Raw genomic sequence first — 18,266 nt, 5'->3', positions numbered from 1 at the left:
ACATTGTAACCCTTATAGAGAATAAACTTGAATTGAATTAATCTTGCCTGAAATGCTTTGCATAACTTTGCCTGCACATGTCAAAGCCAGTCATAGCATGAACCAGGTCAAGAAGAGTGCCAAAATGTGCCTGATGAATGTAGCCACAGAAAGGGAGGAGAATGATTTTTTATTTTTTTAGTTAACATACATGTATATATAAATAACTCATGTTACCTTATTCCTTTATAGTGTAATAATAAGGTATTAAAAGGACCCCAGTGGAAATAAGTCACTTAGACTTTTTTTGGGTTATCCTAGGTTCTCTACACACATACTGCCATGTATGATAATCTATGTAACTATTTATGTATACCTGAATAAACTTTTTCTTACCTATTATATTTAGGGATGTTCCTTGATGGCAGTGAGGGTGGGGTCAGGGACAACCTTCATCAAAGGAACAGGGCCTGATCTCCCCTTCCTTTGATCAAACAGTATTGCCTCGATTTCCCCTCCCCCAACAAGTCTATTATACTTCCTTCTTCCCTCATGAATATAATAGTAATAATGCTACAGCTATTAGTCATGTGATGATCTATTCAGTGGATCTTTTAATCATATGACGGAGACCTTTTCCAGGCGTACTGGTCTGTAAACGCAGGTGTTTATCTTGTGATAACCTGCCTGGTATTGCTTAGGTCATATGACCGAGGTTCTTCCCTGGCTGATAAAAGTTCCAGCCATACGAAAGGCCTTTTACTGGCTTACTTTGGAAATAGCCTTGTAAATGGAACTCGAGTAAAGACATTTTGTTTCTTTATAATAAGCTGTAATATGCCAAAAAATATGTCTAGAGTAATGCATATCTGCAGTTTACAATTAGAATTTAAGATAATTACACTTAATAATAATGAATACGTAATATGACAGTAGAACACGGATTTTTTGGTGATCACTAATTTGGTGTTTAACACTACACAAATAACCCGCACATAAGAGAGAGAAGCTTACGACGACGTTTCGGTCCGACTTGGACCATTGACAAAGTCAATGGTTATTTATTGGTGTTTAACATTATTCAAGTAGTTCCCAGAGGAACTGGTTCCAAATCTACACACACAAATCACTCCCTATGAAAGCAAAAGACTTAGCAGGAGTGCAACATCCCCCCAATGAAAAGCAAAGGTGCTATGAGTACACTAAGAGATAACACACTAAGTGTCAGGGGCCCAAGATTGTTCAACTGCCTCCCAGCATACATAAGAGAGATTACCAATAGACTCCTGGCTGTCTAAAGTCAGCACCCGACCAGCTGGGCTGTGGTTCATATGTTGGATTGCATGTAGGTGACAATAACAGCTTGGTTGATCAGGTCCTGATCCACCATGAGGCCTGGTCATGGACCGGGCCACAGGGGTGTTGACAAACAGAACACCCGCCAGATATTATCCAAAACGTAAATAGTTGCTTATGAAAGAGACCAAAGAAGATTGTGATCATTTGGTTTAGTTGAAAAATTGTGTGTTGATAAACCAATAAATCCATGAATTTTTTGTATAGTTTATGAGTTTTATATTTGTTGGGAAGAAATCTTATTTGAAAATGAAAGTTTTTTACATAGAAATTATTTTTTTTTAACATTAATCTGGCACAGTAGTTGAATTTACAACTAATTTACAACTAATCTATAATTTAGCAAAGAAACTTTAATTCACTCGGAACTTTAAATAGTCCAGGACAGACAAAAATGTTGTCCAAAGTTTTCTTTGCAAATTGTGACTTGTTTCTTTACAGTAATTCAGTATTATATACACTGGTGTGTGGCTGGCAGTAACAGTCCGGTTGATCAGGCCTCTGATTCACCACGAGGCCTGGTCATGGACCAGGCTGTGGGGGCGTTGACTCCCAGAACAGCCTCCAGGTATACTCTAGGTATATTCCAGGGGCTCTTGAGATCAAACTAGCGTGATACTTAAGATTTCGTTTGGATTTTTAACCCTGAAGGGTTAGCCACCCAGGATAACCCAAGAAAGGCAGTGTGTCATCGAGGGACTGTCCGTCTTATTTCCATTGGTATCCTCAATCTTGTCCCCCAGGATGTGACCCACACCAGTTGACTAACACCCAGGTACCTACTTGCTGCTAGGAGGTGAATAGGACAATAGTTGTAAGGAAACTCGTTGAAATGTTTCTACCCCACAGAGAATCGAACCCGGGCCCTCCATGTGTGAAGCTAGGGCCTTGCCAGCCAGGCCACTTATGGGTTTAAAGCTTTCCAGAAATCCCCCTCATATTCCATGTTAAATTATTGAAAACTTCTATTACTAGGAATTTCTTCAAACACAAAAATTTATTTTACAGAAAATGAAAAATGCAGAGAGACTCTCGAGTAAAATTCTTCAGATGCCTCCGGTGTTGAAGGAACGCCAGGCCATTTCTAACATCTTATCAAGAGATCCCGCCATCACAGGATTTGAAAATTGCAAATTTGTTTTCACAGACATTACTTATGGATTGCCTGATAGGGTAAGTTCCTCGTTTTCTACTTTGTGCATTATTGCTGAGGAAAATCTTTTTCATTTGTATTGTGTTCAGTGAGAATGGAGAAAATGTTGAAATGTAATTCTGGCAGTACGGCAATATGCTTCAGGCTGGAAAAAGGTGATTCCAGGAAAATATTGTGATGAGGATATGTTACTAGAGGGATCCTCCATGTATTCCACCTTCCTGAATGTAAATTTGTCTCTGACTGCTTAAAACTGCACAATTCTCACAAACTTTTTGACTAGTTTTCTTAAAACTATTGTAGTTTAAACAGAGCTACTGTATTAGCAAATTTAATGATGTTAAAAAAAAAAAGTTGGCCGTCTCCCACCGAGGCAAGGTGACCCAAAAAGAAAGAAAATCCCCAAAAAGAAAATACTTTCATCATCATTCAACACTTTCACCTCACTCACACATAATCACTGTTTTTGCAGAGGTGCTCAGAACACAACAGTTTAGAAGTACAGTGGACCCCCGGCTTACGATATTATTTCATTCCAGAAGTATGTTCAGGTGCCATTACTGAACGAATTTGTTCCCATAAGGAATATTGTGAATTAGATTAGTCCATTTTAGACCCCCAAACATACACGTACAAATGCACTTACATAATTGGTCGCATTGAGAGCTGATCGTAAACCGGGGGTCCACTGTATATACAGTGGACCCTCGACTAACGCTATTAATCTGTTCCTGAGAGCTCATCGTTAGTCAAAATTATCGTTAGTCAAGTTAATTTTCCCCATAAGAAATATTGGAAATCAAATTAATCCGTGTAGGACACCCCAAAGTATGAAAAAAAAATTGTTTTTACCACATGAAATATTAATTTTAATACACACAAACTGAAGAAGACATGCACAATTACATGACACTTACCTTTATTGAAGATCTGGTGATGATTGTTGGGATGGGAGGAGGGGAGAGTGTTGATGGTCTTAGTGTTTAGAAGGGGAATCCCTTTCCATTAGGACTTGAGGTGGCAAGTCCTTTTCCGGGGTTACTTCCCTTCCCTTTAAATCTCTCAAACCAACCTTTGCTGGCCTTAAATTCACTCACATCACCACTAGTTGCTGGCATTTTTTTCATTAAATCGTCATGCAACTTCCTAGCCTTTTCACATATGATCGCTTGAGAGATACTATCTCCTGCTATCTGTTTTTCATTTATCCACACCAATAACAGTCTCTCAGCATCTTCGAGTACTTGCGATCTCAGTTTCGAAAACATAGTTGCACCTTTGGCAAGAACAGCTTCCTTGATTGCCGTTTTCTTGGCCACAATAGTAGCGATGGTTGATTGGGGTTTTGTGTACAACCTGGCCAGCTCGGAGACATGCACTCCACTTTCATACTTAGCAATTATCTCTTTCTTCACATCCATAGTAATTCTCACCCTTTTTGCTGTAGGGTTGGCACTAGAAGATTTCTTGGGGCCCATGGTGACTTATTTTGCAGGTGCAATCACTAAAAAGGCTGTGATAACATGAAATATTCCGATTGTATGCTTGGAAGCGACCGCGATGGCTGGCTGGCTTGTAAACACTGGCCAGAAGTGGAGGCGTCTGACTGAACAAATAGTGTTGGTCGAGTTTTTTAGTGCTAGTCGAGGCAAAAATTTTGCGTTAAAATGTATCACTAGTAGGATTTATCGTTAATCGATGCCATCGTTGGTCGAGGGTCCACTGTACATATAAAGATACACAACATATCCCTCCAAACTGCCAATATCCCAGACCCCTCCTTTAAAGTGCAGGCATTGTACTTCCCATTTCCAGGACTCGAGTCCGGCTATATAAAAATAACCAGTTTCCCTGAATCCCTTCACTAAATATTACCCTGCTCACACTCCAACAGCTCGTCAGGTCCCAAATACCATTTGACTCCATTCACTCCTATCTAACACGCTCACGCACGCTTGCTGGAAGTCTAAGCCCCTCGTCCACAAAACCACCTTTGCCCCCTCCCTCCAACCTTTTCGAGGATGACCCCTACCCCGCCTTCCTTCCCCTACAGATTTATACGTTCTCCATGTCATTCTACTTTGATCCATTCTCTCTACATGACCAAACCACCTCGACAACCCCTCTTCAGCCCACTGACTAATACTTTTATTAACTCCACATCTTCTCCTAATTTCCACACACTGAATTTTTTGCATAATATTTACACCACACATTGTCCTTAGACAGGACATCTCCACTGCCTCCAACCACCTCCTCACTGCAGCATTTACAACCCAAACTTCGCACCCATATAAGAGTGTTGGTACTAGTATACTTTCATACATTCCCTTCTTTGCCTCCATAGATAACATTTTTTGTCTCCACATATACCTCAACGTACTGCTCGCCTTTTTTCCTCCATCAATTCTGATTAACCTCATCCTTCATAAATCCATCCGCTGCCATGTCAACTCCCAAATATCTGAAAACATTCACTTCTTCCATACTCCTCCTCCCCAATTTGATATCCAATTTTTCTTTATCTAAATCATTTGATACCCTCATCACCTTACTCTTTTCTGTGTCCACTTTCAACTTTCTACCTTTACACACACTCCCAAACTCATCCACTAACCTTTGCAATTTTTCTTTAGAATCTCCCATAAACACCATATCATCAGCAAAAAGTAATTCTGTCAACTCCCATTTTGCATTTGATTCCCCATAATTTAATCTTACCCCTTTCCCAAACACCCTAGCATTTACTTCTTTTACAACCCCATCTAGAAATATATTAAACAACCATGGTAGCATTACACATCCCTGTCTAAGACCTACTTTTACCGGGAAGTAGTCTCCCTCTCTTCTACACACCCTAACCTGATATGGTATTTTGAAGTAATTTTTTTTTTATTAACACATGGGCTGTTTCCCACCAAGGGTAAAGGAGGTTTTGTGTGCGAGGGGCTTGGACTTCCAGCAGGCATGCGTGAGCGTGTTTGATAGGAGTGAATGGAGACAAATGGTTTTTAATACTTGACGTGCTGTTGGAGTGTGAGCAAAGTAACATTTATGAAGGGATTCAGGGAAACCGGCAGGCCGGACTTGAGTCCTGGAGATGGGAAGTACAGTGCCTGCACTCTGAAGGAGGGGTGTTAATGTTGCAGTTTAAAAACTGTAGTGTAAAGCACCCTTCTGGCAAGACAGTGATGGAGTGAATGATGGTGAAAGTTTTTCTTTTTCGGGCCACCCTGCCTTGGTGGGAATCGGCCGGTGTGATAATAAAAAAAAAAAAAAATTGCTCCATCACTGTTTTGCCAGAGGTATGCTTACACTACAGTTATAAAACTGCAACATTAACACCCCTCCTTCAGAGTGCCGGCGGTGTACTTCCCATCTCCAGGAATCAAGTCCGGCCTGCTTGTTTTCCTGAATCCCTTCATAAATGTTACCTTGCCTACACTCCAACAGCATGTCAAGTCCTAAAAACCATTTGTCTCCATCTAACACGCTCATGCACACTTGCTGGAATTCCAAGCGCCCCCCCCACACACAAAACCTTCTTTACCTCGTCCCTACAACCTTGCCTAGGCTGACCCCTACCCCGCCTTCCCTCCACTACAGATTTATACACTCGAAGTCATTCTGTTTCGTTCCACCCTCTCTACATGTCTAAACCGTTGCAATAACCCCTCCTCAGCCCTCTGGATAATAATTTTGGCAATCCCACACCTCTTCCTAATCTCCAAATTACGGATTCTCTGCATTATATTCACAACACACATTGCCCTCAGACATGACATCTCCACTGCCTCCAGCCTTCTCCTTGTTGCAACATTCACCACCCATGCTTCACACCCATACAAGAGTGTTGCTATAACTACTCTCTCATATATTTCACTCTTTGCTTTCATGGATAAAGTTCTTTCTCTCCACAGACTCCTCAGTACAGTACAGTATATGCTAAATACAATTGATTTTAAATAGATATGAAGACTTTCAATTGTTATTGTACTATACAACAAACATTTTAACCCTTCATGGGGATACCATGATGAGCTAAAGAATTGGGAGTTTCACAGTTTCTCTTTGCTGATGACACTGTGCTTTTTGGGGGATTCTGAAGAGAAGTTGAAGAGGTTGGTAGATGAATCTGGTAGGGTATGTAAAAGAAGGAAATTAAAAGTGAACATAGGAAAGAGTAAGGTGATGAGATAACAAAAAATTTAGGTAATGAAAGATTGGAGGGGGAGAGAGTCTGGAGGAAGTGAATGTATTCAGATGTGGGAGTGGACTTGTCTGCAGATGGGTCTATGAAAGACGAGGTGAATCATAGAATTGATGAAGGGAAAAAGGTGAGTGGTTCACTGAGGAGTCTGTGGAGACAAAGGATGTTATCCATGGAAGGAAAAAGGGGAATATTATATCATTGTGAAGCATGGGTGGTGAATGTTGCAACAAGGAGAAGGCTGGAGGCAGTGGAGATGTCGTGTCTGAGGGCAATGTGTGGTGTGAATATAATGCAGAGAATTTGTAGTTTGGAAATTAGGAGATGTGGGGCTACTAGTGGAAGGAATGCGGGGTAGGGGTTGGCCTAGGAAAGGTTGGAGAGAGGTGGTAAAGGTGGTTTTGTGTGCAAAGGGCTTTGACTTCCAGTAAACGTGCGTGAGCATGTTAGATAGGAGCGAGTGGAGACAAGTAGGTGTTAGGACCTGACGTACAGTGCCTGCGTTCTGAAGGATGGGATGTTGATAAGTTGTGGTTTTATAACTGCAGTGTAAGCATGCCTCTAGCAAGAGAGTGATGGAGTGAATGATAATGAAAGTATTTCTTCTTTTCTGGGTCACCCTGCCTTGGTAGGAAATGGCTGATGTGTTAATAATAAGAAAAAAAAATCTTGCTAGGATCAAACCTGAATTCCTCCCACATTTTTATGAATGTTGCGGTAAGGAGAAGGTTGGAGGCAGTAGAGATGTGTTTGAGGACAATGTGTGGTGTGGATACTGTCTTCTCACATGTGTACACAAGCCTGCTGGATGTCAGCCCAACTCAGCCTGATGATACCCCCTCCCTCCAATTGTTCCTGGGATGACCCACCCTAAGTTTGTATATCCTCTCCATCCTCTCTGCCTGCCCACACCTCGGTACCCTCTCCTCAACCCCTCTGGATTATAATTGCCTTTTAATTTATACACACTGAATTCTCTGCATATGTATACGTACTGTATCTTGTCAATTTATGCATATATTGTTGCTAATAAATCTATATTAATTGAACTTCATCTTTTATGTGTTTTGTTTATTTATGACTAGTCTAGCATGGATATTAGCACGTTTAATTTTTTATATTTTTTGTAATGTTTTAGTCACAACTCTTGTGAATTATTATAATTATTGTTTCTAATTTAGACACGAAGCTTCCTCTCCGAGGTGTTATGGAGCAGTTCTGGCTATTAAGGGTGGAGTACAACTTATGTTACTTGGGTTTAGTGTTTATATGGTGTGGGAGCAGAGTAATATTTTGTGAAGGGATTCAGGGAAATCGGTTAGCTGGACTTGAGTCCTGGAGGTGGGAAGTACAATGCCTGCACTTTAAAGGAGGGGTTTGGGATATTGACAGTTTGGAGGGACATCTGAATTGTTGTATCTGAGTGCCTCTGCATAGACAGTGATTATGTATAAGTGATGGTGAAAGTGTTGAATGATGAAAGTTTTTTCTTTCTTTTCGGGACATTCTGCCTTGGTGGGAGACTGCCAACGTGTTAAAAAAAAAATATATATATATATATAGCAGTTATAAGTACAGTACATCCTCTCCTCACTTAACAATGGAGTTCCATTCCTAAGACCACATAGGTAAACAAACTTGTTGCTAAGTGAGGAGCATACTATAATGGTAGTGGGTTTGTGTCGACCATCTTTGATATTGCTTTAATGTCACTTTTGCACCATTTATAACAGTTCTGGTATATTTTTAAATGTTTATACAGTAGTGTACTGTACATTGTAATTAACAGAATAGAGGGAATGAGCTCTAATATACATTATTTAGCTTTGCATATTGGTCAGAGAGCCCATCATAAGTCTGAGTCGTCGGTAAACAAGTATGAACGTCGCTAAGTGAAGAGAGGCTGTACTACATGTACAGTGGACCCCCGCATAACGATTACCTCCGAATGCGACCAATTATGTTAGTGTATTTATGTAAGTGCGTTTGTACGTGTATGTTTGGGGGTCTGAAATGGACTAATCTACTTCACAATATTCCTTATGGGAATAAATTCGGTCAGTACTGGCACCTGAACATGCTTATGGAGTGAAAAAATATCGTTAACCGGGGGTCCACTGTATTTTGTATGTAAATTTTTGTATCGGTTCATGATACAAATGTCAAATCAGCCAGTTTGTGATGGTTTTGTTGGCTGGTGGGTTGCTAGCAGTAACATGCTGGTTGTTTTGGCAGTCAACAAATTAGTCTGGTCTCAGGACAGGCTTAGAGTAGAACTGGTCAGGTAATTTAATGTTAACAGTAATATACAGTAGTACCTCGGTACTCGAACAGCTCCCAACGTGAACAGTTCAGTATTCAAACACTGTTAGGTACAAAAAGTCGCCCAGTAGTCCACCGTTTGCTCAGCACTCGACCAAACACCACCTGCCAGAACTTGGCTGTAAACTGTTTTGTGTTTCTTTGCATTTTTTGGTGTTTTTAATATTATTTGTATAAATAAGTATAAATAAGGAGGGGTGTTAATGTTGCAGTTTAAAAACTGTAGTGTAAAGCACCCTTCTGGCAAGACAGTGATGGAGTGAATGATGGTGAAATATTATTTGTATAAATAAGTCACCATGGGGCCTAAGAAGATTAGTGATAACAGCCAACCATAATGAATAATTTACATTATTCCTTAGGGGAAAAATTCGTTCAATACTCGAACAGATTGACACTCAAACAGCCTTCTGGAACAAATTAAGTTTGGGTACCGAGGTACTACTGTACTGAAGTAAGTTTTTGTTGTTTTTACTGTTTTTTTATAATTCCTATCTGTATTACATGGCTTCACATTATCAGAAACGTCTTGTTGTCGTGAGAGACCCCGATGGAACACTTCGTCAAGCATCATGGGAAGAGGCAGAAAGGATGAACCAGATATACAACCCACGCCCTGGTCGCAAGTTGAAGCCACCGAAACTCTTCCAGGAAGAACATCTTACGGTACATTAATAGAAAGATTTTGTTTATCGGGAGAGATACAAGAAAATTTCTGTTGATGCTGTTCTCTGTCATGTGATGACTCGGTAGAGTTTTTGGTCATGTGAATGAGGCTTACCCTGGTGTCCCATTCTCTTGATGTGGATGTTTGTCATGTGATGACCCACTCTCTCGAGTAACAGTGGTCTTGTTCTAGTTTACTGCTTCATACTATAAACATTTAAATGTCAAATTATGATACATGACATTGTATAATACATTCATAGGGGGGTATAGGCATAATGTTGATGAATGGCTCTTGATACAAGAAATAGGAACTATTCTTCGATTCTTTAGATCAAGCCTGATTACCTCCCATTTCCCAGGTGCTGTATGGGTTTAGCATTGTCTTGTAATAATAATAAAAAAATTTTTTTATATTTTTAACACTGGCCGTCTCCCACTGAGGTAAGGAAACTCGAAAGAGAAGAAACTTTCACCATCATTCATACTTACCACTGTCTTGCCAGAGGTATGTTCCTTCAAACTGTAAATATCCCCACCCCTCCTTTAGAGTGTAGACACTGTACTTTCCACCTCCAGGACTTAAGTCTGGCTAACCAGTTTCCCTGAATCCCTTCACAAATGTTACTTTGCTCACACTCCAACAGCTCATCAAGTCCCAAAAAAATTTGCCTCCACTCACTCCCGTCTAAAATGCTCACACACACCTGCTGGATATCCAAGCCCCTCGCACACAAATTTTTCTCTATCCCCTCCCCCCTAACATTTCCTAGGATGGCCCCTATCCCACCTTTCCTCCACTACAGATTTATACACCCTCTAGGTCATCCTATTTTGCTCCATCCTCTCTAAATATTCAAACCATCTCGACAACCCCTCCTCAGCCCTCTGGATAATACTTTTAGTAACCCTTTACCTCCTAATCTCCAAGCTACCAATTCTCAGCATATTTACACAACACATTGCCCTAAGACACAATAATTCGGTAAGCCATGCATGTTGTAAGAGGCAACTAAAATGCCGGAGCAAAGGGCTAGTAACCCCTTTTGTATATGTTACTAAATCTAAAAAGAGACACTTTGGTTTTTCTTTTTTGGGCCACCCTGCTTTTGTGGGATACAGCCAGTGCATTGAAAGAAGAATAATAATAATTTGGGGAGGGATTCAGGGAAATTGGTTTGTTTGACTTGAGTCCTGAAAGTGAGAAGTACAGTGCCTACACTGAAGGAAGAGTGGAGATATTTGCAGTTTGGAGGTGCATCTGTACTGTAAGGTCAGCATACCCTTGGCAAGACAGTGATAGAGTGAATGATGGTGAAAGTATTTCTCTTTTGAGTCATCCTACCTTGGTGGGAGACAGCCAGTGTGTTACAAACTGATTATAGTAATAATAATAATAATCAAGGGGTGTGGACATCCAACAGGCATGTGTTGGAGTGTGAGCAAGGTAATACAGTGGACCCCCGGTTAATGATATTTTTTCATTCCAGAAGTATGTTCAGGTGCCAGTACTGACCGAATTTGTTCCCATAAGGAATATTGTGAAATAGATTAGTCCATTTCAGACCCCCAAACATACAAGTACAAACGCACTTACATAATTGGTCGCATTGGGAGGTGATCGTTAAGCGGAGGTCCACTGTATTTATGATGGGATTTAGGGAAACCGAATCTCCATCTCCAGGACTTAAAATGTGATTAACCATATTTAAGTCCTGGAGACAGAACATACAGTACCTGCACTCTGAAAGAAGTATATATCTTATTCTTGCAATATTTCCTTTCCAGTTAAGGAGGCTCAGTATGAGATAGGCTGTAGGGGCAGTGAACTTTGGAACCATTAACTTGAAAAAATGAATTATATTTGTAAAAGAGTATGCTAAGAGAGAGAAGAGTTCAAGTTTGAGTTCAATTTCCAACAGAATGTGCTAGAGAGAGGAGAGTACGAGTTTGTGTTGGACTCTGCCTGCGCACAGTTTGAACCAGATGACCCAGAATACCTTCGCATTACCAGTGTGGTGTACGAGTCAGTCGATAAAAAGCGTTGCTACCAGCTGTTGCATTCTACCCGTCACTATGGCCCGCTGTGTTTTTATCTAACGTGGAATAAAAAGATTGAAAACTTGTTAATCAGTCTCTTACAACAAGAAAAGTAAGCTTTTGTTTTTTTTCATATAACAAGATTTTATTTTCCAGATTTGGTCATCTTTTTTATAATTTAGGGAGGGAAAGACTTATATTTGATAGTTTATTTGTTTTATTTATTTAGGGATAACTTAAATCAGATGGTTTTTCATTACGGTAAATTGCAGTACGTATATATATTTTCTGAGTAAATTTTGTGCACTTCCCTGATCTCCCAGGCAGGAGATGAGTGTGACCACCTGGTGTAGTGGGTGACACTGACAGGGGATATAAGTGGCCACCTGGTGTGGTGGGCGACACACTGACGGGGGATAAAGTGTCCACCTGGTGTGGTGGGTGACACACTGATGGGGGATAGTGTCCACCTGGTGTGGTGGGTGACACACTGATGGGGGATAGTGTCCACCTGGTGTGGTGGGTGACACACTGATGGGGTGAAGGGTGCACCTGGTGTGGTGGGTGACACACTGACAGGGGGTAAAGGGTGCACCTGGTGTGGTGGGTGACACACTGGCAGGGGGTGAAGGGTGCACCTGGTGTGGTGGGTGACACACTGACAGGGGGTGAAGGGTGCACCTGGTGTGGTGGGTGACACACTGACGGGGTGAAGGGTGCACCTGGTGTGGTGGGCGACACACTGACGGGGGATAAAGTGTCCACCTAGTGTGGTGGGTGACACACTGACGGGGTGAAGGGTGCACCTGGTGTGGTGGGTGACACACTGACTTATAATGATCTAATTTCATCTCCAATTAGTGTGTTAGTTGTGTATTGTTCCAGCTAATATAGTGCAATATCAAGTAAGTTTGACCAAAGGGACACAAATATAGTCACTTAAAACATACATGTTTGAAGGGATCGAAGTTCAAGGACTGAAACATCTTCAGTAAAGGTATTCTAAGTGAATGTATTAGTGGTAATTTCCCCCCCTCAAATGATGGGCAATTATTAATCTTCTGACTATAAGTAATTTTGATCTACAGGCTGGAAGCATGTGCAGACATAGTGCGACTGTATCAGCTTATCCACACCGATTGCAAGTCAAAAATGATAAACGTGGATCCCAATCAGCACTTGGAGTTGCTTAAGGTGTGTTCGGTTATTTGTGCTGTATTGATGTACAGTTTTGTTTTGTTTTTCTGCCAGAGACTTTTAGCTATTACAATAAGAATACAAGAAAGGAGCACTGTAGCAGGCCTACTAGCCCATGCTAGGCAGGTCCAAATCACACTCACTTAAGAAATGAGCACTGCTGCAGGTCTTCTGGCTCAAACTAAGCAAGTCCAGCTCACATCAACCCCCACACACTTGTGTACTTGTCTAACCTATTTTACAAGCTACACACAGGGATTTCGCCTCGCTGACTTTACCCGGGAATTTGTTCCATTTGTATATTGTTAGTGTAAAACCAAGCAAAGTTTGATGGGAGTGCTTTGATACTCTGAAGAAATTGGAACAAACTTTCCCTTTCCCAGGTTCTGTATGACCCACATGGGGTTATTGCTTCCCCATGAATCAAATAAAAATTTTAAAGATTCTGACAAGATGCAAAGGTTGGTGGATGAATTTGGAGGTTATGTAAAAGAAAGAAATTAAAAGTGAACATAGGAGAGAGCAAGATGATGAAGTAATTTAAAAGTCTTAGGCAATAAGGTTGAAAATCAGATTTGAGGGAGAAGAGTATAGAGGAATTAGATAATCAGCAGATGGGTCCATGAAAGATGAGAGGGAAAAGGGGTGGTAGAAAGAAATTTATCTATGGATGAAAATAAGTGAATGCACCAGAGTACAGTGGTAACACTAGTATAGGTGTGAGGCATGGGCTTTGAATGTTACAGCAAAGAGAAAACTGGAGGCAGTGGAGATGTGTTTGAGCATAATGTGTGGTGTGAATTTGGAGAGGATTCAGAGTATATATGGAAGGGTTGTTGAGGTGGAGAAGGATAGGATGATAAAGATAGTGTATGAATCTGGGGTAGAAGGCATGATAGGTAGGGGTCATCCCAGGAACAGTTAGATGGAGGGGTAAAGGAGAATTATTATTAATGAATTAAGTGCTAAACCCAGAAAGGTCACAGCTCTGCAGGAAGGCAAGGTGTGCAAAGTTACAGGTTAGTTCAAGCAAAATTGAAATCAGAGTTGGTGTAATAGATTAGTTTTAGTTAATAAGTCAAAGAGAGAGAGTGCATCAAAGGTGGGAGTTTCAGTAAGAGTTTGTTGGAGTGATTTAGACATTGAAAGTGGGTCCTGTGTGCATTCTGATAGACAGGACAATCTATTAATAAATGTTGGATAATGTAACCTAACAGTCCTCCCAGACTGGTGCCAGTTGTTTCTTCATGTGATATCCATGAGTCATGTGTGTGAGAGGTGGTCTCTAAAACCCAACAATGGTGGAAAGATGGTCAAAATGTGGTTTGATAGAAAACAATTTGTTGCTGGCCAAAATGGACCAGCATTGTTGCCAGCAGTTGCGGAGGTGGTGAGAGAGTAGTGAAAAATAATCTGGGTAAGGGAAACCTCTGGGGGTAACAAGAGGCTTTGAGTTTTAGGGGCTTGAGCATTCAACAGGCTTGTGTGACTGTCAAATAGTGAATGGATTCATGTGGTTTTTAATGAATGTGCTGTTGGAACTTGAGCAAGATAACTTATATGAAGGGATTCCAGGAAACTGGTTAGCCAGACTTGAGTCTTGGAGATAGTCAGGTGTGAGTATGTTGCTGTCAAAGGATAATCTGAATTGTGATATCAGCACACTTCTGGCAAGACAAGATTGTTCAGAGGGGGGGGGGGATGATGAGGTTTTTGATGCTGATGAATGGCTCTTAATCTTAGGAATTGGAGCTACCCTCCTCTTCCTCAGAGTGAACCCGACACCTCCAATTCCCCAGATAGACTATAAAATAATAATAGTGGCTTTATTTGTCCTTAACAATATTTTATTACATGCAAACTACACAAAGAAATACAATTTTTATTTGATCTGATAATAATACATTCAGACTTCCCACTTTGACAATTTTCTTCTTATTCTTTCTAGTAATTATTACAGGAAAAGGGGTTACTAGCCCATTGTTCCCGGCATTTTAGTTGACTTTTACAACGCGCATGGCTCACGGAGGAAAGATTCTTATTCCACTTCCCCTTGGATATATAAAAGATGAGGTTAATCATAGAATTGATGAGGGAAAAAAGGCGAATGGTGCATTGAGGTATATGTGGAGACAAAAAACATTATCTATGGAGGCAAAGAAGGGAATGTATGAAAGTACAGTAGTACCAACACACTTACATGAAAATTTAGACACATGTGCAACATCTGGACATTTTTATTGTAGACATTTCGCCATCCAGTGGCTTTATCAATACAGATTCTAGGACATAATTAAGGACAGTAGAACTATATACAAAAGATGAGGTAATCAGTCCCTCAGCCTTGGAGTTAGTGTTCACAGTATCGTGGTGGAGGAGAATCTGGAGCAAAGGCAAGAAGACTGGCGGTTATATAGGCGTCAGTGGATCAGGACATGTAGCAGACGAGGGCATAGTCACTGGTAGGCGTGATTCCCCAGTGGAAGTAGGTCCTTCCCAAAGAGATGGGTTAGTTGCAGCAGCCGTGAAGAAGGTCTTGTAGATGTCCTCTGAACCAAGACACCATGATGTTGCAGTGTCTGACAAGTTGTGCAAGAAATGTATAAAATACCGACAATATGAAAGTTAAGACACATGTGCAACATCTGGGTATCTTTATTGTAGACGTTTCGCCATCCAGTGGCTTTATCAATACAGATTCTAGGATGCCTATATAACCGCCAGTCTTCTTGCCTTCGCTCCAGATTCTCCTCCACCACGATGCTGTGAACACCAACTCCAAGGTTGAGGGACTGATTGCCTCATCTTTTGTATATAGTTCTACTGTCTTCTAATTATGTCCTAGAATCTGTATTGATAAAGCCACTGGATGGCGAAACGTCTATAATAAAGATATCCAGATGTTGCACATGTGTCTAAACTTTCATATTGTCGGTATTTTATACATTTCTTGCACAACTCTTATATGGGTGTGAAGCTTGGGTTGTGTATGCAGCAGCGAGGAGGCAGTGGAGATGTCCTGTCTAAGGGCAATGTGTGGTGTAAATATGCAGAAAATTCATAGTGTGGAAATTAGGAGAAGGTGTGGAGTTAATAAGTATTAGTCAGAGGGCTGAAGAGGGGTTGTTGAGGTGGTTTGGTCATTTAGAGAGAATGGATCAAAGTAGAATGACATGGAGAGCATATAAATCTGTAGGGGAAGGAAGGTGGGGTAGGGGTCATCCTTGAAAAGGTTGGAAGGAAGGGGTAAGGGAGGTTTTGTGGGCGAGGGACTTCCAGCATTCATGCACGAGCGTGTTCGATAGGAATGAATAGTATTTGGGACCTGGTGATCTATTGGAGTGTGAGCAGGGTAATATTTACTGAAGGGATTCAGGGAAACCGGTTATTTTTATATAGCCGGACTTGAGTCCTGGAAATGGGAAGTACAATGCCTGCACTCTGAAGGAGGGGTTTGAGATATTAGCAGTTTGGAGGGATATGTTGTGTATCTTTATAGGTATATGCTTCTAAACTATTGTGTTCTGAGCACCTGTGCAAAAACAGTGATTATATGTGAGTGTTGAATAATGATGAAAGTATTTTCTTTCTTGTTGGGTCACCCTGCCTCGGTGGGAGACGGCTGACTTGTTAAAAAAATAAAAAATATAGTACACTTCAGTTTAATTGAATGATATGTATATAATTTTACAGGCATACGTGGAGCATGACTCTCTTCAGCAGCAACAATTACAACTGGCCATACAAGCCTACCAGGAAATCGTTCGTGAGCGTCAGCAGTACAATGAGAATGTCAAGACCGCTCATGGCTTGTAGGTACGAACTGCACTACTCGATAACACACAGGGGTTTAATGTTCTCCTGTAAATATAGTAATCTAAGAAGCTGTGACATATTGAAGTTGTTTCTGCTGGGTTAAAATTCAGGGTTTTCTTGTCAAATTGTAATACTCTGAATACACTTATAAATCATTGAAGAAAAGCTAGTTAAATAAATACTGAAAAATGTCAGTCACTACTACCGTATATTATTTAACCTAATGTTAGAAGTTGTGAATAATTGTGGTCACAGTAGTGTAGTTGCAACAGTCGTAGTCACAATACTGTGGCTGCATTTTATTATAATCAAGGGGGAAGCGCTAAACCCGGAGGATTATACAGCGCCTGGGATGGGGGGGGGGAGAATGTGGAAGATATTCAGGGAACTGGAGCACAGATCCAATTCCCTAAATCAAGAGCCCCTCACCAACATCAAGGAACCTTCCTTGAGGGGACTGTGGCTGCAACAGTACCACAAGTAACACAAAAAATGGGGATAAATATTTCAATTCTGGGTTGGTCCTGGACCATTATTAACTTAAGAGAGGGAGGAAGACTGACGTAAGATCAGGTATTCTCACCTCTCGCTCTTGCCTTTTCCTCAGGACTGACCAAAATATTTATCTCCAATTCATGCACTGAATGAAGAATAATGTCCACTACTTGTGGACATTATGGACTGGGACCAGGTCCTGTCCCACCTCCAGCACTGCTGCCATGCAGCAAAAGCTGCATATTCAAGAGATATAGTTATTTTACTGTTCAACTATTAAGGGACTAACAACTTCACCAATGCTCCCATGTAAGATAAAATAATTATGAGTCACCCTCCGCCTCGGTGGAGGATGATCTCTATGTTGAAAAAAGAAATTTGTTTTGAAAGAAAAGTCAAGTTCATTATTAGTCTGCAAGTTTTACTACCCAATATGACCTACTTAGGTATTGAGCTGAAGGATAAAAACTTCCTAGTGGCCTTGCAGTAGTCAAAAATGAACTTCTTGGATGGGAAAATCGGTTTAAATTATCTATAAATTTATGTTTGACCAAAAATTATACACTTATTTTTGTGGTGTCCATTAAATATTTCCATGGTGGCATTCATCAGCACGACCAGAGATATTAAATCTAGTTGAAAAAAACTTTGTAATTAAGTTCATCAAGGACTTTTATCAAATATTATTTAGCTTCATATTGGTCCAGAATTGAGTGAAAATCTTTTCTTTCATCTTCAGTTTAGGTTTCATTACTTAATTTGTAATTATACTGATAATGGTCATTATCTTGATGACCGGTTTGTACACTTGGCACTAAGTAGATACCTGGACGTTATCATTAAACTTGTTCACGTGGCTGTTAGACTGTTGTGGATGGGATCCTAGAAAATAAGTCAATTAAGCCACATTGCTTGGATTACTAACCCTATGGTGTTGTAATCCAAATAGTCTTCTTTTATATCTAATGTTATTCACATTGTCTTCATAAACTTAAGTGGTGTATATTCATGGTCATGTACCCAGGACATTGT

The 18,266-nt window shown here is 40.6% G+C and overlaps 1 protein-coding gene across 3 annotated transcripts in view; it reads left to right on the top strand.

Moving 5' to 3' along the window:
• mRpS22 (mitochondrial ribosomal protein S22) overlaps positions 1 to 16,940 on the top strand; it is a 30,756-nt gene extending 13,816 nt beyond the window's left edge. For all 3 annotated transcript variants that reach the window (XM_070104888.1, XM_053798769.2, XM_070104889.1), the window contains exons 3-7: positions 2,344 to 2,508; positions 9,543 to 9,686; positions 11,609 to 11,838; positions 12,815 to 12,920; positions 16,617 to 16,940. In XM_070104888.1, the coding sequence (XP_069960989.1) occupies positions 2,344 to 2,508; positions 9,543 to 9,686; positions 11,609 to 11,838; positions 12,815 to 12,920; positions 16,617 to 16,739 (768 nt within the window). In that variant the 3' untranslated portion in view covers positions 16,740 to 16,940. The remainder of the gene's footprint in view (positions 1 to 2,343; positions 2,509 to 9,542; positions 9,687 to 11,608; positions 11,839 to 12,814; positions 12,921 to 16,616) is intronic.
• The last annotated feature ends 1,326 nt before the right edge of the window (positions 16,941 to 18,266 follow it).

Source organism: Cherax quadricarinatus, chromosome 95 (genome assembly GCF_038502225.1).
Source record: "Cherax quadricarinatus isolate ZL_2023a chromosome 95, ASM3850222v1, whole genome shotgun sequence".
Lineage (NCBI taxonomy): Eukaryota > Metazoa > Arthropoda > Malacostraca > Decapoda > Parastacidae > Cherax > Cherax quadricarinatus.
The sequence above is the reverse complement of the archived record's forward strand: the minus strand, read 5'-3'. Positions and strand labels throughout refer to the sequence as shown.